Raw genomic sequence first — 24475 nt, forward strand, 5'->3', positions numbered from 1 at the left:
CAATAACAAACATTAAGTAAAATAGTAGGTGGTGTGTAGGCATTTTCAGGTAAATATCACTTAAAAGCAATGTAAAATGTAACATTAGAAAACATTACTAATTCAATAACTGAATTGGATTTAAAAAAAGGAAGAAATTTAACCCATAAATATAAAAATATACAAATAGTTAAAACAGTTCCCCCAAATATAACAGATCAAGAATGTAACAACTATTTTAGTCAGCGTTTCTTATACAATATACTGTGTATACATGTATATACAGTATATTATATATGAAAAAATATAAATAATTAAACCCTACATCCAAACACTCAAATTACATGTCCTGGGTACCTTTACTCCATGGAATTCCTTCCACTAACACATATTAGCTCTGAGGCCAAGGATCTGCGCTGGTATCCGGTTCAAATCTCCGTCACTGTCAAAAAAGATCCTACTCTGCTGGGCCCTTGAGCGAGACCCTTAACCTGTAATTGCTCCAGGGGCGCTGTACAATGGCTGACCCTGCGCTCTGACCCCAAGGGGTATGTGAAAACTAACAAATTCCTAATACAATAAATTGTATAAGGCGAAATAAAGAATATATATATATATATATATATATATATATATATATATATTAGTGGAACCTCGGTTCATAACCATAATTCATTCCAAAACTCTGGTCGTAAACCGATTTGGTCGTGAACTGAAGTAATTTCCCCCATAGGATTATGTAAATAAAATTAATTCGTTCCAGATCATACGAACTGTATGTAAATATATATATTTTTTTTAAGTTTTTAAGCACAAATTTAGTTAATTATACCATAGAATGCACAGCGTAATAGTAAACTAAATGTAAAAACATTGAATAACAAGGAGAAAACCTTGAACAACAGAGAAAACTAACAATGCAGTAGTTCGCGCTATAGCGCTACCAACCACTGGCTAAAAGCACTTTTTTAATGAGTTTTAAGCACAGGGAAAAAATGGACATTTCAAAAAATCCATAATTTAATAAACCACCAAGAAAAATAACATTGCAACAATGCACGCTACGAACCGATCACTGGAAACAGAAGTGAAAACAAAATCAAGCCCAGTGTATTCTTTAACTGCCTTCCTACCTTAATGCTGGCATGCTGCCTCTGTGTGTGTGTGTGTGTGTGTGTGCGTCTGTCTCTCTCGCGCTGTCTGTGTGTGTGTGTGTGTGCGTCTGTCTCTCTCGCGCTGTCTCTGTGTGTGTGTGTGTGCGTCTGCTGTCTGTGTCTGTGCATCTGTCTCTCGCTGTGTGTGTGTGTGTGTGTGTGTGTCTGTCTGTGTGTGTGTGTGTGTGTGTCTCTCTCTCTCGCGCTGCCTGTGTGTGTGTGTGTGTGCGTTTGTCTCTCTCGTGCTGCCTGTGTGTATGTGTCTGTCTCTCTCGCGCTGCCTGTGTGTGTGTGTGTGTGTGTCTGTCTCTCTCGCTGCCTGTGTGTGTGTGTGTGCGTCTGTCTCTCTCTCGCGCTGCCTGTGTGTGTGTGCGTGTGCGTCTGTCTCTCTCGCGCTGCCTGTGTGTGTGTGTGTGTCACGCTCTCTCACTCTCTCTCTCTTGCTCGCTGCACAGGGAGAGACTGAACATGTACAAACCGAAAGGGAAGCTGGCTTGTTCGTATACCGAGTGTGTGGTCGTGAACCAAGGTAAAAGTTTGGCGAACTTTTTGGTCGTAAACCGAGTTGCACGTGTACCGAGACGTCCGTGACTTGAGGTTCCACTGTATATTATATATACACACACATATACTCATTCTTGAAGCCATCTGTTTGATGTTGAACTAGAATGAACAGAGGCCATGAAGTTGGCTTTCTTAAAGAAATACTCCCCTTTCTACTTGAACCTATGATTAGGTTTCACAACTCCAGTAGTATTTGGGAAAATTAGGACACATCACACAATTAAACAGTTCAAGAACCTACCTCAACCATCCACTCTTTCCCGATTCTGGATGAGAGACTTAAGGCATCAACTTCACAAGATTCACTTGAAGAATTCTTCAAATGTTTATGCAAACTTGCATCAACATTGAATTTCCTTTTATGTGGAGCTCCTTACAAGAAAAGTCAAATTTAGCAGAGTTTCTCCAAACTTCTAGCTTGCAATAACAAGCCTATTCATACTTTAAAGAGATCTCTTATGTGCACATAACATTAAGGTATGGTACCTTACAGTACTGTACATTAAAAAGGTCATATGGTAGGTTGAAAAATGAGAAGAAACCATTCATATCCTCATTTAACTTGGCACCTCTAGTGCATATCATTGCAATTAAAAGTTCCAACAAGGTAGACTAGATTCTGCATTTACAAACTCATGGAATTATCATTTGTGACGTCGCCTGACCATTTCACTTTATTCACATACATTTTGGGATGGGTAGGAAAACACACAGTCAATTTGCTATTTGATTCAAAGACCAAAAAATAGCCCTAATTAATTTAATGAGTGTAAAATGCTAATGAAACATATTAGATTGCTGCCACTTTGCTCAAAATACAATCGCACAAAATTCCTTTTCCGGCTGATTTTTCTCCAGGAACTCTGGCATTAGTCTGACATCCTAAATGATTGTCATACTTAAAAAACTGCCGATTCTGAAAATTATTCTGGTGCAAGTGTCCAGATCAGGTGTCTGCCTTGTCTCCTTTACAGCTGGGATAAGCTTCAATCATCCCAATGCTGTGCTAAATTAAGTTCATTTTCCACCGTACAAGAATGAAGTAAACAGTTGTCTGTCTGAAGTGTGTCATTTCAATAGATGGAGCTTGCTCACACCACAAGCTGGTGGTTTAAAGTAGGTTTCCTTATTCACTAAACTACAAGGTCAAGAGTTAACTTGTATTTACGTCCAAATGATTCCTTCAGGGTTCTTAGAAAAACAATTCTGTAGATTATTCCACATTCTGAAAATCGGTGGTATTATACTTCATTTGAGTGAGAAACTTGGACTTTGGGTTAAATCTGTGTGATAATGTTAACCCTATGAACAATATTTTTACATTGCATATTCTCCAGACAGCAAATTGTTAAATACACAGCCTGGGTAGCTTTATTTTTGCATGTAGCACAGTCTTTTATTAGCAAAGATACCGTTGGCTTCATTTCAAATGATCTTTTAAACAAGCATTTAGTGATTGTTACTTGAACAAATGATCATTGGCATCAGCATCATCTGAACAACATTACAAGTATTCTAGGACTCCTGAATCTCTTCAGCTGCCCAGGCATCTGTAGTTCAAGATCAAAAGATATTCTGCAAAGAAACAAGCTTATTATATTGAGAATTCTTTGCCTTATTGTGAAGTAAAACATTTCAAAGTAAAATGTTTCAAAGCCAGAGTTACTTATTAGAGCGGAGCATTTGCATTTGAAAAACAGTTGATCTAAATCAAGGGTGGCCAAGTCCGGTCCTGGAAGGCTGCAGGTTTTCATTCCAACCCTTTTTTTTTTTCTTTTTAACGAGTGCCCTGTTTGTGCTGCTAATTAACTTCTTGTGAATTCATTTTAATTGAATTTTTTTTTAAGATTTGTCCCTTGAATTTCTTCATCATTCCTCTGAATTGCTTCATTTCTTTCCTTAAAATGGCACCCAAACAGAAATGAAATGTGAAGTGAGTGAGCCAACAGAAGACCAACTAAGTCAGGGCCTCAAACTCCATCCAATTTCACTCCAACCAGCTACTTAATGGAGGTGCCAGTTCTTGTCGTTAATTAAACCCGTTCTTTAATTTTGGTTCTTTGTTGCTGCTCTCATTGTGCATTAGCAGACATTTCTGAAATTGTTGATTTTCACTTTCTAAGAGCACCGTTAAAATGTTTTGTGGACCTGAGCAGATCGACATTCCTGAGACCTTCATCTTTCTTTATTTTCAGATATTGTAAGATGGACACCAGTTGTTTTGGCTCATTTTGTATCTCATTATTGTTTGGCTGCTAATTAAGGAAAAAGAAACAATTAAGGGGTCTGAGTCTTCAAGAGCAAGTTAATTAGCAGCACAAACGGGTCACTCATTAAGAAAGGGGTTAGAATGAAAACCTGCAGCCACAGTGGTCATCCAGGACTGAAGTTGGCAACCCCTGATCTAGATAATGGAGTATGAAACAGATGACACACAACACAGGTCAAAGAGAACCTGGCAGGGTTAGGTTAACTAATATAGAAAACCTTTTAGTCTCTTAGAACTTTGCTCATTTCACTAAATCTTGGTTCTTAATCCACCTACATGTAAACATGAAGCTCTTGGGTCTACTTATGGGTTACCTTTATGTTAGGTAGAATGCCCAGAGGGGACTGGGCGGTCTCGTGGCCTGGAACCCCTGCAGATTTTTTTTTCTCCAGCCGTCTGGAGTTTTTTTTCTGTCCTCCCTGGCCATCGGACCTTACTCTTTTTCTATGTTAACTAATGTTGTCTTATTTTCATTTCTTATTGTCTTTTATTTTTCTTCATTATATAAAGCTCTTTGAGCTACTTTTTTGTATGAAAATGTGCTATATAAATAAATGTTGTTGTTGTTACTTACGTTAGTATTATAGACCATACATTTAGTGACATGTAAAGCCATCAGATGTTGTTATAGCCAACTTTTGTCCTTCTCCAAAATTGTTTTGCCTATCCCACACCCTAACTGCACTCTCATCACCACCCAACAGTGAAATCAAATTTTTAAAATAAAAATCTAAACTTTTTGCTGGAATGGTAATTACCACATTATTAAAGAGATACTCCACCCATAAATGATATGTTTTAAATATATTTATCTCGTGTATTTTGTAGCAATGGCCAAGAAAAATCTTTTAATGTCATGCTTTGACAAAGAATGGATATAATAAAAATACCTGATAGAGCAGGATGCAATGAGGTCACTAGATAACAGCAAGCAATATCAAAAACGTCCATGAAAATATCTCACATTACCCGTGTCGCATCATCAACACATCAAGTCATTCAGTTGCTTGCTCACAAAGGGTAAAACATTTTTAACAACATCTTAGCCAAAATACAAAGTAGTTCACAAAGAGGAATCCCTTCACACAGGTTTGTGCTTTTTTTTGAATTGAAGACCCATCTCTCCGTCTGATTAATTGGTCAAGAGTCTTCTGACACGTATTGCACAAGTCACAGGAGTAACGCAAGTTTGTTCTCATGGACTTTTTTGATAATAGTTGCTGTTGTGCAGCATTGGTCATAATTTATTCCTGTTTGAACAGAAATGTTAGATCTGTTCTCCACAAAAAAAATACAACAATTTTATTTCTTAGCCATCACTACAAATTACATGTGGTAAGGATCATATACAGTGCATCCGGAAAGTATTCACAGCGCATCACTTTTTCAACATTTTGTTATGTTACAGCCTAAATGGATTAAATTCATTTTTTTCCTCAGAATTCTACACATAACACCCCATAATGACAACATTAAAAAAAGTTTACTTGAGGTTTTTGCAAATTTACTAAAAATAAAACTGAGAAATCACATGTACATACAGTAAGTATTCACAGCCTTTGCTCAATACTTTGTCGATGCACCTTTGGCAGCAATTACAGCCTCAAGTCTTTTTGAATATGATGCCACAAGCTTGGCACACCTATCCTTGGCCAGTTTCGCCCATTCCTCTTTGCAGCACCTCTGAAGCTCCATCAGGTTGGATGGGAAGCGTCGGTGCACAGCCATTTTAAGATCTCTCCAGAGATGTTCAATCGGATTCAAGTCTGGGCTCTGGCTGGGCCACTCAAGGACATTCACAGAGTTGTCCAGAAGCCACTCCTTTGATATCTTGGCTGTGTGCTTAGGGTCGTTGTCCTGCTGAAAGATGAACTGTCGCTCCAGTCTGAGGTCAAGAGCGCTGTGGAGCAGGTTTTCATCCAGGATGTCTCTGTACATTGCTGCAGTCATCTTTCCCTTTATCCTGACTAGTCTCCCAGTTCCTACCGCTGAAAAACATCCCCACAGCATGATGCTGCCACCACCATGCTTCACTGTAGGGAAGGTATTGGCCTGGTGATGAGCGGTGCCTGGTTTCCTCGAACGTGATGCCTGGCATTCACACTAAAGAGTTCAATCTTTGTCTCATCAGACCAGAGAATTTTCTCTCTCATGGTCTGAGAGTCGTTCAGGTGCCTTTTGGCAAACTCCAGGCGGGCTGCCATGTGCTTTTTACTAAGGAGTGGCATTCATCTGGCCACTCTACCATACAGGCCTGATTAGTGGATTGCTGCAGAGATGGTTGTCCTTCTGGAAGGTTCTCCTCTATCCACAGAGGACCTCTGGAGCTCTGACAGAGTGACCATCGGGATCTTGGTCACATCCCTGACTAAGGCCCTTCTCCTCTATTCACTCAGTTTTGATGGCCGGCCAGCTCTAGGAAGAGTCCTGGTGGTTTCAAACTTCTTCCACTTATGGATGATGGAGGCCACTGTGCTCATTGGGACCTTCAAAGCAGCAGAAATCTTTCTGTAACCTTCCCCAGATTTGTGCCTCGAGAAAATCCTGTCTTGGAGGTCTACAGACAATTCCTTTGACTTCATGCTTGGTTTGTGCTCTGACATGAACTGTCAACTGTGGGACCTTCTATAGACAGGTGTGTGCCTTTCCAAATCATGTCCAATCAACCGAATTTACCACAGGTGTATCTATTTTGGAATAAGGCTGTAACATAACAAAATGTGGAAAAAGTGATGTGCTGTGAACACTTTCCGGATGCACTGTATCATTTTTGGAGAGAGTATTCCTTTAAAGTCCAGTGGATGAAGGCAAACAAAAGCCACTCACCTTGCACTCTTTGGTACTCTGACACATTTTCAAAAACTGCTTCCCGTGATCCATCAAAGACATAGTCTCCCAAGTCGTGTTTTAAAGCCATTTTAAACAAAATCGGCATCAAGCCATCCTCCTCATCCTTGTCCAATTTAATAGCGCCTTGGCCATGTGTAGAACGAGTGACATTACAGTTTACATCCATGTCGTCACCCAAAGAGCTAAGCTTGGAGCATTTCCAAATATCTTTCTGCAGTGGATTTTTTTCACCTTGGCTGGAATTCTCCTTCTGTCCATTGGCCATGTTGCCTTCTCTGTCTCTGTCTACTGGCAGAGGGTCTGCCGTTTCCGATTTCAGAGGTTTGTCCAGTGGGAAATCACTCTTTGCTACAGGTGAATTTATTGTGTCACCGAACTCCTCCATATGGGACTTACAAAAATAAGGTGAAAAGCATTGAGAAGGTGCAGAGCCGTCATGAAGGAGCTTTCCTCTGGGCAGAATGGATCCATGCTCTACTCTTTCAGGCATTTGCATGCCAACACTTTTTTTTTTGGTACTTAAATGTTTAAATTGTTCACGATTACATGAGGGCATGGTCTTTTTTGCTTTAAAAATCTTTCTTAGTATTCCATTGGCATTCTCCATTCTTAAGAAAGAAGGAAAGCTTCTTGCTGGTTCTGAAAGACTAGAATCAAGAACAAATTAAGAATGAGACTTTATGTCGTACTCAGTGTATTAGAAAGAGAGCAACAACAGAATCTGAAAGGTAATGGTTTAAATTACAGAAGAACCTACACTTCAACTTTACTCTTTTTCTTTTTGCACTCATTGATGAAAGAATCGTCACAATCAGAAGTAGTAATCTAATTTACATTTTTAAAAAAATACAACTTTTCTCAAGTACATCCACAAGGTGTCGCATTTAACACAGAAAAAGAAATTAAATGAATGTTACAAGCAATCATGGTAACTCTGGAAAGGTTACTGCACACCAAGAGAAGCTGGACAACTTGTCAGACAGCCACACAATCTGTCAAGTGTAAGAGACGAATGACTGGCCTATAAGTGGTCATTGAGAAGAATCATTGAACATGTTGGCCACAGATTTGCCAACAATGATGGCTGTTGAAATGTTCTCCATGCAGAAACCATTTTAAATATTGCAATAAAAATGAATGGAAATGAGTAAGACTTCAGGAACAAGTCACAGAAGCCACAGAGGAATTGTAACTAATCTTGCCACGCCAGTCTTCCTTGGCTGCCTAACAATTAAAATAAAGTATCTGCAAGCTCTGCATGTTCTCTCTGAACAAGCATTTTTTTCCCCTAATAGGGCATCAGTTCTTCTCCAGATCCCAAAGATGTGTAGGTTACGTCGACTGGAAAGTATATCTTGGAAAATGCAAGTGTAGGTGGTGAGCTAGTGTACTATTCTGCGTTGGAATGGTACCTAGTCCCCAGCCAGGGCTCACATTTTACAATGAGGGAAATAAACTGGATACATTAGGATTAAAAGTAGGTAAAAAGTTAGTGACTGTAATCTGAATTTTAAATCACATATTAATCAGATCATTAGGACAGCATTTTTTCCTAAGAAACATAAGTAAAGTTAGACCTCTTATATCACTGAAAGATGCTGAGAAATTAACGCGTTTGTTTTCATCGACTAGAACTAATGCTGGACTACCCAAAAGACATAAATGCAACTGCAGAATGCAAGCTAACTAGGAAAAGAAAATCAGAACACATCACACCAGTCTTAGCGTCACTACACTGGTTACCTGTGTCATTGAATTGACTTTAAAATTGTGCTTATGGTTTTTAAATTTCCCATCTTATATATTGGAATGTCTGACACCTTATATTCCAAATCGTAACCTCAGATCCTCAAATGAGTGTCTCCTTAGAATTCAAGAACAAAACTTAAAAGAAGTGGTGATGTTATGCACCTAAAATCTGGGCCTGCCAATAGGAACGTCTAATACAGTAGAGCACTTTAAAACACTGCTGAAAGCCTTTTATAACTTCATTTTAATCTTAATTTAACTTAATCCTGATACTCTGTATGTTCAATTCATCATAATGAAAATGGCTCTAAAAGTGACCCCTACTCTCTTCTGTTTCTTTTTCCGGTTTCTTTGTGGTGGTGGCCTGCGCCACCTCCACCTACTCAAAGCTTCATGATGTGATGGACTGATTAAAAGGAAGAAGTACGTACATCATCATCTCAAGCGTGAGAATCCTAAATCCAAAGAGGACTGTTTCATTTATAGGTAGAATGCCCAGAGGGACTGGGCGGTATCATGGTCTGGAATCCCTACAGATTTTATTTTTTCTCCAGCCCTGGAGTTTTTGTTTTTCTGTCCCCTGGCCATTGAACCTTACTCATTCAATGTTAATGTTGATTTATTTTGTTTTATAATTGTGTCTTTCATTTTTCTATTCTTTAATTTGTACTTGATCTAGTGGGGATGGGCTCTGGTCCCTCAGGCTCCTCATAAACAGAACACAGAGGCTTGCAAATTTACTATAAGCATTAAATTCAAAACACTAGAGCCATTATGAGCTTCTCATAATAACATGGCTCATCTTGATTTGAGAAGGTTTCTAAATTCCACTCAAAAGATCTGCCAAAGCTCAAATTCCTAGAGCTCTGGTGGTGGACTACCGTATTAAGGGAATTCTACAAATTGAATTGAAGACACTGCGGTGGGTTGGCATCATGCCCACGATTGGTTCCTGCCTTGTGCCCTGTGTTAGCTGGGATTGGCTCCAGCAGACCCCCGTGACCCTGTGTTCAGATTCAGCGGGTTGGAAAATGGATGGATGGATGGAATTGAAGACAGGGTCAAGAACTTGGACCTTTGGCTCTTGGGGCTAAGGATCTGCGCTGGTAATCCTGAAGGTTGCCAGCTCGAATCCCCGTCACTGCCAAAAGAGATAATACTCTGCTGGGCCCTTGAACAAGGCCCTTAACCTTCAAATGCTCCAGGGGCGCTGTACATTGGGCTGACCCTGCGCTCTGACCCCAAGTGGTATGCGAAAAACCAAGTAATTTACTTCGGGATTAATAAAGTATAATAAATTAAATAAATAAATACTGCCCTAACTGGGGTCCAATATTGTGCAGCCCTCACAGATTAAGTTGTGATACACTGGTGAAAGTAGACATTTTACCAAGCAACTGGTAATGGAGACAACAACAGGAAAAAAGGATGATGATGACAAAAATAAAAGCCATTATTACTAATGCTGCCCATTCTCTCCGTTTCTTGTCCTGGACCACTTCTAGGCACTGGCTCATTACACCATAGTAAGTCAGAAGTCACTACTAAGGCACTTTTTTTTTTTTTTAAATAAAATATTAACGCCTCTACAGTAGTTGGAATAGGCAAATCAGCTCTGGAAGAGTATCTCTTGATTTCATGGTTTATGTTGTAGTAGGAGTAAGAAAATTTCCTCTTGGGGTGCAATAAAAGTGCAGCCTGTCTCTCTGTGAGCATCTCCCTATAAATAATCCTAAAACATTTTACGTTTCCACCCTCCAAAGTTGCGCCTTTGGCCGTGTGCCTAGTGTCATTGTCAAGCAAGCTTTCCTCCTCAATCCCAATACTTGGCTATATGTACTTTCAGTTTTAAAAACCATCAGCGTCTCTGCTGGGATGGCATTCATTGGGTATTATGCCATGTTGGGATTTCACCAGTTTAACCAGTTAAATGGCATAGTGTGTTAGACCGTGAATTTTATTTTTTTCCCTATACAGCTTCAAAGTATCATGTGTTGGTTTTGACACATCAGATGAAACTAAAAACTTCAGCTGTAGAAGTAGTAACTTATTTTGTATATGGTGGACTGGAGCTCACAATCGAAGAGAGCCTAGAATATGGTTAGGAAATGTGGAGGCGTTTCTTAGGTATTCGATTCCCACTGACCTCTCTTTTCTGTGTCCTCCACACTTGGCCTTACATTCAAGAAGGAACTCCCGATTTAGAGAATGTTTTTAATGGAACTCCAGCTCTTTTTATTCTGAATGAGCTTGATGGGGTTGTTACATTAATTTTATTGGAGTGCGAACAAACAGGAGAGGTCTTTCTCTTTTATTGCATTTCTGGCTGAATCACTCTTAAATGGTCCAAGTGGGTTTTTGAGAGGCATGTTTATTTCCATTAGTGTCTTAGTTACTGTATTTTAATTGCAAGTTTGTGAAAAGGAGGCTATATGTTTATTTTTCTTAAGCGCAGCCACACCATATGGAAGTGGAAGATGCACATTAAAATTTCTTCATTTCCTTTGCAGAACAATGTGGAAAAATACATTTGCAGAAAATGTAGGAGACCATTTTTCAAAGTCATAGCCAAGAAAGCTACACGCCAAATTCCAGGGGATATTTAAAACCTTGTAAGTTTTACATGTCTTCTGACAGATGGGTGCTCTGCCCATGATAATGTCAGCCTTGCACTGATGCGTCTATGATAGGTTCGAAGTGTGTACTGGAAGAGCAGGGCTTATGTTTTATGTTCATTGCCAGCACCAGTTTACAGCTTCATGGCAGAGGACTTCTGGTGCCCCTTTAGGACCTCTATTTGACTTTTAAAATTATGGTAACTTTTTCAAAGTAAAGACGCTCTCCACGGATATTTGAATTTGTTGTGAACTAAAATCGGTACAACTGGAGGCTAATTAACCAGCTCTGGAAGGCAATGGAACTAATTCTTATACGGGGGTCCTCGGGTTACAACGTCTCAACATACAACGATTCGAGTTTACAACGCTCACTCCCATAAAGACTTGATGTGACAAGGAATAAAGATAAGGATTTTTTTACACTTATTTTTTCCTATTACTACAGTACAGTATATTTATCTCCTTTTCCTTTTTCTGTGGTTGAGTTGTGTTTTTATGTTCTAGATTATGATTTTGCAAATGTGTTAGGATAGGTAAGTGACTTAGACTACAGTGTGTTTCGACTTACACCAAAATTCGGGTTACAGCACTGTTGTAGGAACAGAACTGTGTCGTAACCCGAGGACCCCCTGTAATTTGCTGGTACTAAAAAGGAGTTGCTACACTCATTCCACAAGTTTTTCAATTTCAAATTATTATTATTATTTTTTTTAAATGTAGACTGTCAGTTCAAAAATGTAAAAATAAAAACCACAAAATATACTAATTCTGTCTTGGGTCAACAGGAGACTTAAAATATTTAGTAGTGAAGAAAATACATCCATCCATCCATCCATCATCCAACCCGCTATATCCTAACTACAGGGTCACGGGGGGAGCCAATCCCAGCCAACATAGGGCACAAGGCAGGAAATAAACCCCGGGCAGGGCGCCAGCCCACCGCAGTCCAGTAATTCAGAATCTTATAAAACCACCTTTAGCTTCAACAAATTTATTATTTTTTAAAAGATTGTTAGAAGTCTCAGCTGTGGCTTCGGAGAAATTTTGACACATTCCTCCAAACCATATTGCTTCAGCTTTCTTTTGTGCTGCGCTAAGGTGCATAGCACCTCAGGAGGTATGGATTATGACTTGGCCAATCTAAAGGCCTCAATTCTTTTCTTTTACAACCTTTCACCTGCAGATTTACTTCTATTATTGGGATTATTACGCTGTTGCAGAACCCGTTTGTAGGATAAGCTTTACTGATCATGTAGATAAAGGATGCATGTATTCCTTTAGAACACTGCACCACAACGACGAGTTCAAGGTGGACTCCGACATTGTGAGGTGCACAGGTCCTGGAGCTGCACATTGCCGAACGTCATCACTCCACCATTGCGCTTTGCTGCTTCAACAACTGCTATATTGGTGTAACAAAAAAAAAAAAAAAAAAAAAAAAAGTCACAGCTAATGTAAATAATTAACATATTTAAAAATCAAAATCATCTAACCTGAAGCAAGTCTGTCTTGTATGTCGCCTACCCTTTAAATAGCAGGCCCAGTATTCTAGAGGTCCTGCCATTAATGAATCTAGCGACCAGGATTACATTTCTTGATCAGATTAGTAATGCCATTCTGGCAGGAACTCGGCATGAATTTAAATGGAAATTTGTGTGTACGTGCAAAGTTGTTAATGGAGACCACTGGTAATGATGCAATAGAGTGACATTTTTGGAAAATGTACAGTTTAAATATTAGAGAATGCATAAGATTTCTCGCAGTATAATTTTTATTATAGTGCACACAAGATTGTAATCCATTGTTCTAGCAGAATAACACCAAATTACTGGTAACTGGCAACAGAATGCAGGTAATAGGAACACCACCTGTGCAAGTACGAACCACGCTGAAGGCACAAGCAGAGTCTCTCACCAGTGACAAGATAATATGGAACATATAGGTGGTCCACACACTTGGAGTGGTCCTCATCTTTCTGCATATGTGCATGTCCTGCACCTACCATGGTGTACAGATTTGTGTTCCTTATATTGTATACACACATTTGCCCCCCACCATTATTAAGCCTAAATTTCCCTAAAGCAAAGTTTTGTTACTTGAATATTGTAAAAGGTACTTTTTCAGTTTACAATTTGTTAGTGCGAGATTTGCTTTAATTTAAAAATCTTGTACCATATTATGAACAAGTTTCTAAGACCCAAAATGAGATAAGATGAATACTCTTAAAATGTCAAATTTTGCCCATGCACATCAGGATCCAGTCATGACAAACGCAAAAAAATAAAAGGATTAAAATTAATGAAAGCATTAGGTAACCATTTGTTTAGGGAAAGCGAAATCAATTAATATAGGTGGAAGAAAATCATTTTGACAGTTTAAAAAAAAAAAAAAAAAAACATACTCTTGGCATCAAATCGCATCACACGTTCACTTTCTTGACGCAGTTGCTTTTAAAATTGCCTGTAAAAAGCAAAAAAGACCAAAACGCAGGAATCATCCCAGGTCGGAACTTCAGTCCATGACCAGGTGCCTTCCGAGACGACGGCAGACACATATTTAAGTGTTTGGGCCATCTTCAGAGGAAACCCCCCGGATACACGGCACTTACTGAATGTGAAAAGTTCACAAAAAAAAAAAAATAATACACACACCCCACGGGCCCAAAAGCAGAAACGCTGTGAAACTATGGTTGCCCTTGACAACGCAGAGTAAATCAGACCGTATCAAAAAAGCTGATTGTATAAACCGAAGCTAAATTCGTAATCCATGTTCACTTTCTTTAGAAAAAACACTATACTTTTTTTTTTTTAAGAAAGTTTCAATGAGCTACTTCTAAACATATTTCTTCTTGTTTTGAGCCATTTAAAAAAATGCAACCATTCTACGCACCTTTGCCGCAACCATTCTACGCACCTTTGCCGCAATGTTAAAAATCCGCCCGTTTCTTGCGTTCATCGGTTGAAGTTAAAGACGCTGAGAATAAGGCCACAATCAGCGTTTGAGGCTGTATCGCGCAGGGTAGTTAACAGTTCTGCCCATCTGACAGGAGACTTCGCGAAGCAGTAGAATCAGGCACGTGTGCAACCTACAACAGGTTAGTCATTTGCATTAAAAGAAAGTTAATAATTGGATCACGGGTTGGCCACGGTTTTCAATTTGTGCAAACTCAAAGGGGCTTAATTACGCAGCAAGACTGGAGGTGTTGCTTGCATCACAATTTATCAATGTAAGGTACTTTATGAAAGTATTTTATATAATAACTCTATGTATTCTGAAGTTTGATCCAGTATATTTTATAAGAAACAATTCAAACCAATTCCGTTAGTTCATATCAACAATTATCATCTTAATTAAGTTAATAAGAGCGGCGCACGTCAGTGCAGTGCTGCTGCAGCGCAAACAGGTACTTAAATAAGCCTATATGTGGTATTCATTTAGCGTTCAGATAATTCATTTAAATAATAAAAAAGCTTGACAAAGAAACTGAGATGTGTGCAAATTCACTATGCACCTGAAAGCACAAAGATCTGGTAATCTTGGTTGTCTTTTAAATTCCCCAGAATATACGAGCCTGAGGATAGTTTTTTCCTTAAATCCCAAAATGAAATCAATACTTTGACCTAATTGTGCCCAATTTCAAAACAGCTTCATAGAAAACAATGTGTGTACTAACACTTTAAATTTTAGAAGCCCTACAACCTTTAATACTGACAAAAATACAATTTCAGTTTTTAACTGAAATATTTGCCATGAAAGACATTTATTCGTTTATTGAGCATCATGGGTAGCCAGCGTTGCTCCTCACAACCAGGCACGTCTTAACGTATGGGCTGAATGGATACTGAATGTTTCTGATACCTAAGTATGTTTCTGTTTATTATTATTATTATTATTATTATTATTATTATTATTATTATTACACACTTCTTTTAACTTCACCTGTTTGTTGTAGGGTACAAATCTTGTAATCGATATTTAACCCACTTCCTATTGTCCAAATGTCTTGAAATTTTGTACACTTACTCACTCACCAAAGACAATACATGAATCAATAATCAGTGTCACTAATTGATCAATTAATCTACGTTAATTAAGAAGTGAAATTTTCATATGAAGAATAGTTTCACCAAAATATGGTGCTAGTAACGAATAGAAATATTAAAGGAAGTGTTAAAATATTAATTACAAAATTATACTAAAACAAACCCAAGACTAAAAAGTTGAAAATAATATATATATATAAAAAAAACACTTTTTAAAAACTTGTAAAATAAAAGGTGGGCACTTTTGCTAAGATTTTAAGAAGTGTTTTTTGAAAGTTGATTGATGAAAAGCACCCACGATTTTATTTTATGAGTGATGTATGAGAGACTTATTTTTTACTTTTTAGTACACTGTTTAACTTAATATAAGTGTGGTTTTTAAAAAGTATTTTTTATATATATGTTATTTTTATTATCAAAACAGGTACCAATGCACACTACTTTGCCCGATGGCTTATGATGCTCTAAAGATGGGCTTCCCCAGAGACCCTGCACTAGACAAGCATGATCTGGTGAGGGTTATGGCCTGGGCTAACCAGGTCTGCCTATCCTCCACAAGCCTTCTGCAAACATTCAAGAAAATAAACTCTTAACATAAATTATCGTAAAGGGGTGTGATGCCACAACAATTGGCAAGAACACCTTCCAAGTTTTAATAAGTGCTGGAGCTGCTCTGAAGAGATGCAACACCATTTTTCCATGGAAAGGTCCATCTTTTGGTGTTTTTTACAACTCTACTGAAAAACTCTGCTGAGAAAAAGTGTTTCAGACATTGTTCAATAAATTCCTGTGAGTGCTCATTTGAGTTGGTATCTTATGACTGTCATGGTATGTAGCCTAATTAGCGTATTCCTATCTTTGTGTGCTCCTCAAAGAATTCTGTGCCCTGTGAATGGAAGCACTGTCAGAAAGTGCACAACTGCTCCAAGCTGGTACAAGGGAACACTGAGTTTCACCTTTAGGACATGCAAATCTATGTTGACTTTTTTTGAGATTATGTCATTCCAGAAGTCAACTGGCTGTTTAGTTCTTTTAGCAGAAATTATATAGTAGAATTGCAAAGACATTTGAGACTACCATCAGACAGACAGCTGAAATGGCTTTAGAACATTTTTGGATGCCAAGGGATGAAGGATAGCACAGCGCTTTGTTAGACCGGGTTCGCTTCCGGTCCTCCCTGCGTGGAGTTTGCATGTTCTCCCGTGTCTGCGTGGGTTTCCTCCCACAATCAAAGACATGCAGATTAGGTGGATTGGCGATTCTAAATTAGCCCTAGTGTGTGATTGGTGTGTGGGTGTGTTTGTATGTGTCCTGCGGTGGGTTGGCACCCTGCTCAGGATTGGTTACTGCCTTGTGCCCTGTGCTGGCTGGGATTGGCTCCAGCAGACCCCGTGACCCTGTATTTGGATTCAGCGGGTTAGAAAATGGATGGATGGATGGGATGAAGGATAGCTTGCACTGCACCATTCCACTATGACATTTGATTTTATACAGGGATGAAGAAACACCCCAGGATATCAGCTGGTGCTTTGCTGAAATGAGCCCAGTACTTTATGGGAGGCCTAAGGATAAAGTAAATTTGGTGGCCCAGAGGACATGCTGCTAAGACGGTCCAAAACTTTATAGCAGGTCAAGAAATGAAGGAATACCAGAGGCACCCAGAGTCTGCTCTGCTGAAATAGGAAATTGGGAAAGTGGTGAGACAGGCTGCTGTGGATAGTATTGTGCAATTATTAGATTTCATTTTTGTGTTTTTTGAACAGCTTCATTAGAAAAACCTTTTTTCAACGTTTCCTTTTCATAAACCTCAGTCTAATTTATGTAGCAGTGTGTTATGCTAATAATATAAATTAAATATTTAGACATAGATAGATAGATAGATAGATAGATAGATAGATAGATAGATAGATACTTTATTAATCCCAAGGGGAAATTTACATACTCCAGCAGCAGTATACTGATACAAAAAACAACAACTAAATAACAAAACCAAAAAACAATAAAAAATTAAAGAGCAATAAAAATGCATGTAAAACAGACAATAACTTTGTATAATGTTTACTCCTTTGTATAATGTACCCCTCTAGGTGGAATTGAAGAGTCGCATAGTGGTGGGTCTCCTCAGTCTGTCAGTGGAGCAGGACGGTGACAGCAGTCTGTCGCTGAAGCTGCTCATCTGTCTGGAGATGATCCTGTTCAGTGGATGCAGTGGATTCTACATGATTGACAGGAGCCTGCTCAGCGTCCACCGCTCTGCCACAGAAGTCAAACTGTCCAGCTTCATGCCTACAACAGAGTCTGCCTTCCTCACAAGCTTGTCCAGGCGTGAGGCGTCCTTCTTTATGCTGCCTCCCCAGCACACCTCTACATAGAAGAGGGCACTCGCCACAACCGTTTGGTAGAACATCTGCAGCATCTTATTGCAGCTGTTGAAGGACGCTAGCCTTCTAAGGAAGTATAGTCGGCTCTGACCTTTCTTACACAGAGCATCAGTATTGGCAGTCTAGTCCAATTTATCATCCAGCTGCACTCCCAGGTATTTATAGGTCTGCCCTCTGCACACAGTCTCCTCTGATGATCACAGGGTCCATGAGGGGCCTGGGCCTCCTAAAATCCACCACCAGTTCCTTGGTCTTGGTGGTGTTCAGGTGTAAATGGTTTGAGTCGCACCATTTAATATAGTCCTTGATTAGTTTCCTATACTCTTCCTCCTGCCCACTCCTGATGCAGCCCACAATAGCAGTGTCATCAGCGAACTTTTGCATGTGGCAGGACTCAAAGTGTATTGGAAGTCTGATGTATATAGGCTGAACAGGACAGGAGAAAGTACAGTCCCCTGCGGCGCTCCTGTGTTGCTGACCACAATGTCAGACCTGCAGTTCCCAAGACACACATACTGAAGTCTGTCTGTAAGATAGTCCACGATCCATGCCACCAGGTGTGAATCTACTCCCATCTCTGTCAGCTTGTCTCTAAGGAGCAGAGGTTGGATGGTGTTGAAGGTGCTAGAGAAGTCCAAAACATAATTCTTACAGCACCACTGCCTCTGTCCAAGTGGGAGAGGGATCAGTGTAGCATATAGATGATGGCATCCTCCGCTCCCACCTTCTCCTGGTATGCAAACTGCAGAGGGTCAAGGGCGTGGCGGACCTGTGGCCTCAGGTGGTGAAGCAGCAGCCGCTCCATGGTCTTCATCACATGTGATGTCAGAGCAACAGGCCGGAAGTCATTCAGCTCACTAGGACGTGATACCTTTGGGACTGGGGTGATACAAGATGTTTTCCAAAGCCTTGGGACTCTCCCCTGTTCCAGGCTCAGGATGAAGATGCACTGTAGAGGACTCCCCAACTCCAGCGCACAAGGCCTTCAGCAGTTGTGGTGATACTCCATCTGGACCCGCTGCTTTGCTGGCACGAAGTCTCCTCACCTGCGCTGCTGTAATTGTGGGTGGGGATGTCTCTCCTATGCTGGTATCAGCAGAAGGATGGTTGGAGGATGCAGTACTCCAAGGTGAGAGTGGGTTAGGGTGGTCAAACCTGTTAAAGAAGTTGTTCATTTGGTTTGCTCTCTCCACGTCTCTCTTGATGGTGGCACCCTGCTTCCAGCTGCAGCCAGTGATGATCTTCATGTCATGCCACACTTCCTTCATGCTGTTGTTCTGCAACTTCTGCTCCAGCTTTCTCCTGTACTGCTCCTTTGCCGCCCTGAGCTGGACGCGGAGTTCCTTCTGCTCCTGCTGATCACCACCTTTAAAAACCCTTTTCTTCTGGTTCAAAAGGTCCTTGATGTCACTTGTAATCCATGGCTTGTTGTTAGCATAGCAATGTACTGTTCTTACTGGAACTACAATGTCCATACAGAAGTTGATGTATTCAGTTGTGCAGTCAACAGCCTCTTCAATATTCTCACTATGTGATTCCTGCAGGGTATCCCAGTCAGTAGTTCCAAAGCAGTCTCTCAGAGCCTGCTCTGCCTCAGGGACCACTTCCTGAATGATCGTGTGGTTGTAGGTAGCGCCTTCACTCTTGGTTTGTAGTGAGGCTGAAGTAGAACCAGGTTATGATCTGCTTTCCCAAGCGCAGGCAGCAGGGTGGCGCTGTATGCGTCTTTAATGTTTGCATACAGTAGGTCAATAGTCCTATTTCCCCGGATGTTACAATCCACATACTGGGAGAAGGCAGGTAATGTTTTGTCCAGCGTCACATGGTTAAAGTCTCCAATGATTAGCACAAGCGCTTCAGGGTGCTGCGTTTGTAATTTAGCAACTGCGGAATGGATGACGTCACTTGCTATCTCCTCGTTCTCCCAAGGAGGGATGTAAACAATAACAACAATGATGTGTTCAAACTCTCTGGGCAAGTAATAGGGGCGCAAACTTATGGCCAACAGTTCGATGTCCCTGCAGCAAGTGGAGATTTTAACGTTTACATGTCCAGAGTTGCACCATCTTGTATTGATATAGAGAGCGAGTCCTCCTCCTTTCCTCTTCCCGCAGGTATTTGCGTTTCTGTCCGCTCTAACTGTGCTAAACCCAGGTAGCTCCATGTTAGCATCTGGGATGTTAGTTGTTAGCCAAGTTTCACTAAAACACAGCAAGCTCCATTCTCTGTAGGTTCTGACATTTTTCACCAGTACATCCAGTTCGTCAATCTTATTTGGTAGTGAGTTCACATTTCCCAGGATCACAGAAGGCACCGAAGATTTATAGAGCCACTTTCTCGCAAGCCGCTTGGCTTTTATCTTAGCGCCAGCTCGGCTGCCCCGATATCATCTTCTTACCTCGTCAGGTAAATAGGGAATCACACCTGGATGGGCATTTCTTCTCAGCGCTTGAAGTTGACAACTTGAATAGGTGAGTCTCAGTGTGTAAAAATCCATGTCAGGGAGCGATTCCACATAAAAGAAAGTGGTAGAAGTGATCAGTCAAATAGAGAATAATAGAGAAAAAAGGTAAATAGATAAAGTCATACACAGAGCTGCTGGAATGGCTGCCACTCGCGGCAGCGCCGAATGTAGGATGTTGGGATTTAATTTGTCAGGTTTCATTTACTACATTTTGCTTTTGTCTTGTCTACCATGAACAATGACTGTTTTTATTCATTTACTTATTTTGTTGGTCATAGCTGTTATAAGTAATAGCATGGCCTTCACTACTTGTCATGTCTGTTTCTTTGCCTTTACTTTGTTTACTTTCTTTGTGGGAATGAATAGAAAAGTCAATGGATTCCATCTCTGTTTATAATAGGGTTTCCAGATTAAAAAAATAGAAATATGGGACCCTCTTAAAATCTCTCTCTATATTACTATATATATATATATATAAATTTATACATGCCCCCTAGACATAAGTTAAAAACATAAAGCAAGGATTTTAATGAGTTGTGAGGAAAACAAAAGTAAAAACATTTGAAAATTATTTAATACAAGCTAAAAAAATCTGTAAGTGAAATCATTTGAAAATATTTATTTAATACAGACAAAGGAGAATTATTATTTAATACAGGCAGTTAGAAAAAAGTGGGCCATGGCAAGTAGTAACAACACATTTTGTTGATGCTGTATGTTGCAATGCTGATACAGAACTGCATGGCGGAGAGCAAAACGGTAAGAGTGTCGCTGTCCTCAGCCAACCACAGCAACTGAACAAGTTGCAAACAGGCAGCAAACACGAGTTTTCTCATTACATTTGGGTTATTTTCATCAAGAGAATCTGAGAAAAGAAAATATAATTACTGTGATAGACGGCTGTACAGTCGGGATGCCTGGGATGTGGAAGGACCGGGAGAGCGCCAATATACGAGAGGGTTACCGCCCTGTTGCGCAGGGGAGCCACAAGATTGGAGCTGGGAGGCTTCACCCTGTTGGGGCACGTGGCCACTGCCAGGGTTCACCCAAACGCTCTGGGAATCATGGACTGCAGTACTTCCAACCGACCGAAGACAGATACACCCAGTGTTCTTCCTGGTGCTCGTGCAGCACTTTTGCCACAGCTGGAAGTGCTGCAGGAAGCTAGTCAGGAAGCACATGGAGCACATCCGGGTACTGTATAAAAGGGGCTGCCTCACTCCATTCCGGGAGCCGGAGTTGGGAGGTAGCGTGACGGAGCTTGACGAGAGAGGAGTGGAGGCGGCAGGAGAAGAAAATAAAAAGAACTGTGAGTGATTTGTGCATTGTGCTGTACTGGAAGAAAACAACACAATAAAAGAGTGTGTTTTGGTCATAGCTGTCTTGGTGTCTGTTCGTGGTTGAGGCCAGTCTTCACATTACTTATAAAGTTACAACTAAGTACCATAAGAAAGTAGTAAAAATATATTTTTATTACAAAATTTGAAAATGAGCTAAATACAGGAAATTTGGGTGTCCCTGAAAGGTCAGTATGGGACAGGGGACAAATGATCAACCCTAGTTTACAAATCAAGACAATGTCTTCAACAGGGTATAGTTGGGAGACACAAATGGTATAAAATAATGTAGATTGCATTGCTTAATTTTTCCTTAATTTATGTTCTTATTAAAGAAGTTCAAAAGAAAAAATCAAACCCTCTACATGAAACCAATTTATTACTAGGTCCACTGACTTTTACAAGGGCAGTGTAAGGTCACCAGTAGTGCTGATTGGCAAAGTTCGTCAACGTGACCTTGTTGAATGCATTGGGGGCCTTAACCACATTTTTCCCTGAAGATTTTCTGTGTCTTTGGTTTAGATAAATTTTTTTTTCCCAAAGCTCCGGGATGCTTTATGTAGCCAGCAGGACATCACAGAGCTGTAGCAGCCATGTTGGATGGGGATGACACTACCTGATCTGTACTACCTTCCTGATTTGCATTGCACATGTGCAATACTTTCCCTGACACACTTTACAGCACTACCTGATCTGCTTTATGTTGGTGTGAATAATTTCATGCATATATATGCATGCATGATGTCACGACCAGATAGGTACTTCAGATGGATTTGCACACCACATCTCTCTATTATAAAAAAAAATCTTGGGAGGGAGACAAGGGAGACAAGACACAATCTTCTCGGAAGACATTTTGATGTCCCACGAGACAAGGCAGTGAGACAAAAGGACAAATGCTCTACAGGCTTTTAAATAATTGATGCGCAGCGTGACAAGCAGAACACGTAGCTCGCCAGCAGCAGCAAGCCAGCAGATGTTATACGTCATGCAAGAAAGAGATTTAACCACACCCATGGACGGAAATAAAGGACAAAGAATAGATGACAAAGTAGAGCGTCGTAAAGAATTCATAAATGTTGGCGCGGTACACATGCACAGAAGGTTAGAGATAATCGAAGTACGAAAATTCCAAAGTCTTCACAAAAATGATAGGAAAGATTGCATTAGCACAAACAAATGGAAATTATTACTCGGTGAAATAACGGAACAGCAAAAAGAGATTGAATATATTGTTCGGATTTAAACTTTAAGTCGAAGACTTGTAGATTATCTAATTTGTTTTGCCAGCGAGAATTACAAGATTACAAAAACGTTGGTGCAACATGAAGTCCTGTGAGAGGGAGACTTTTAACATGAGATTCTTTCATGTCACGCCCTACTTGCAATTATTTTCAAACAAGACCACGATCATCTAACCTCAGTCGTGTGAATGCTTTTGTCAGACACACTTCCTGCACTCTCACCTCTTATAAATGTTATCAGGACAATAATTTTATACATTCTAGATGACAACTCAATGACTAACTGAAGAAGAAAGAGGAAAGACAAACAATCGAGAAAGTCATTTTATTTACTAGAGAGAAAGAAACGATATTCACTCACAGGCAGTTATACGTTGCTTTGTCATGATGTAAGTCCAAACACGGAATTAAGATTCAATTTGATCTTGAAGAAAAGTTAATTCCAAATATAGTTTTTACAAAAGTTTTAAATTAAAAGTGAAAATAATACACATGTAACAATTCTCATGAAAATAACAACCTCTTTACATTGTATTTCAGGTAAACCAAACCCGGAGGTGGGCGAGCAAAGCGAGCAAGGGGCAGAGCCCCCTAAGGCATTTATAAATTAACACAAAACAAAAAAAAATGCAGTATTTGTTTTGAGGGATGCAATAGATACATAGAATTTAATTTGTCCTCAGGAAGAAATTTGGCTTTTTACAGAAGCTTCTTTAAATAAATAAATATACAAATAGGTAGATAAGTAAGTAAATAAATACATATACACACACTTTAGTCTGAATGCTCAAATGCTCACCAGAATAACTATAAATGAAGAAAATTAAAAAGAAGAAAAAGTTCTGACTTGGCTGTCACAGTCACAGTGAAGCACTATGTAGTCATATTGTTGGTGTAAAGGACCCCCAGTCTTTTTTCTTCACACACTTCAGCTGAATAATTTGTTGGCTGAAAGTCCTCAGTTTGGTGTGTGAAAAGAGGATGTGTAGCATTGTCCTTAACGGCACTCAGTTTTGTTTTAATTCTCTATTTTGGTCCAGAGTGTGTCCCATAACTTAGCCTGCCCTTTCCATTAGCTTGTTGACTCGGTGGGCCCCTCTTGAAGTGTTGTTACCAGCCCAGCATGCTACAGCATAGAAAACTGCATTGGCCATCACGGAGTTATAGAAGATGACAATAATGAGAATATTATGAAAATATTTTGTTGTTCTGCATTGATTCATTGCCTTCACTGCAGGAGTAAGCATGTATGCCCCTGCCATCTACATACTTCACTTTCTTTCATCAAGCTGTAATTGTAGCTATGCAGTGCAGATTGAGTAGTGACAGTGACAGCCCCCCAATGAGTATATAATGCTGATCCCTTGTATCAATGGCTCTGTGTGTGTGAGTTAGTCATAGTGATAAAAACAGCAGCTGAAAGATAAAGGATAATGTAATCAAATCTCCTTTTGCCTTTCAAATTCCCTGTTTCACCCACCAGCTTATTAGAAACCATATAAAAAATGGTCACTTTTGCTCTTTGTATTAAATCATAGGACCATTGCATCAAAATGCAGACCTCCAAATCTCTTCCCATAAATCCTGCATCCACCCACACTCCCTAAAGACGTGTCTAATTGTCTCCTCCTCATTACATGCTTGCCAGGGACACATTGTTGTCTTTGCGAACCCATCTTTATACAATCTGTCTCTTCTGGATAACCGCCCCCATACAATCAAACAGTTCAAATCTTTCGCACTATTATCCATGCATCTGAGCCTTTGCTCTGAATTCTAATTCATACTTCCTGTCTGTCCCCCAGTCTCACCATTTCCTCATC

General features: G+C 39.9%; 1 protein-coding gene across 1 annotated transcript in view; it reads right to left on the minus strand.

Annotated features, from left to right (window-relative positions):
* Positions 1–14291, minus strand: part of atf7ip2 (activating transcription factor 7 interacting protein 2) — a 38663-nt gene extending 24372 nt beyond the window's left edge. Inside the window, exons 1-3 of the mRNA XM_039775046.1 lie at positions 14097–14291; positions 6793–7463; positions 1939–2069 (exon numbers count right to left, since the gene is read on the minus strand). Of these exons, the coding sequence (XP_039630980.1) occupies positions 1939–2069; positions 6793–7423 (762 nt within the window). The 5' untranslated portion in view covers positions 7424–7463; positions 14097–14291. The remainder of the gene's footprint in view (positions 1–1938; positions 2070–6792; positions 7464–14096) is intronic.
* Between the last annotated feature and the right edge of the window lie 10184 nt (positions 14292–24475).

This window comes from Polypterus senegalus, chromosome 13 (assembly GCF_016835505.1).
Source record: "Polypterus senegalus isolate Bchr_013 chromosome 13, ASM1683550v1, whole genome shotgun sequence".
NCBI classification, from domain to species: domain Eukaryota; kingdom Metazoa; phylum Chordata; class Cladistia; order Polypteriformes; family Polypteridae; genus Polypterus; species Polypterus senegalus.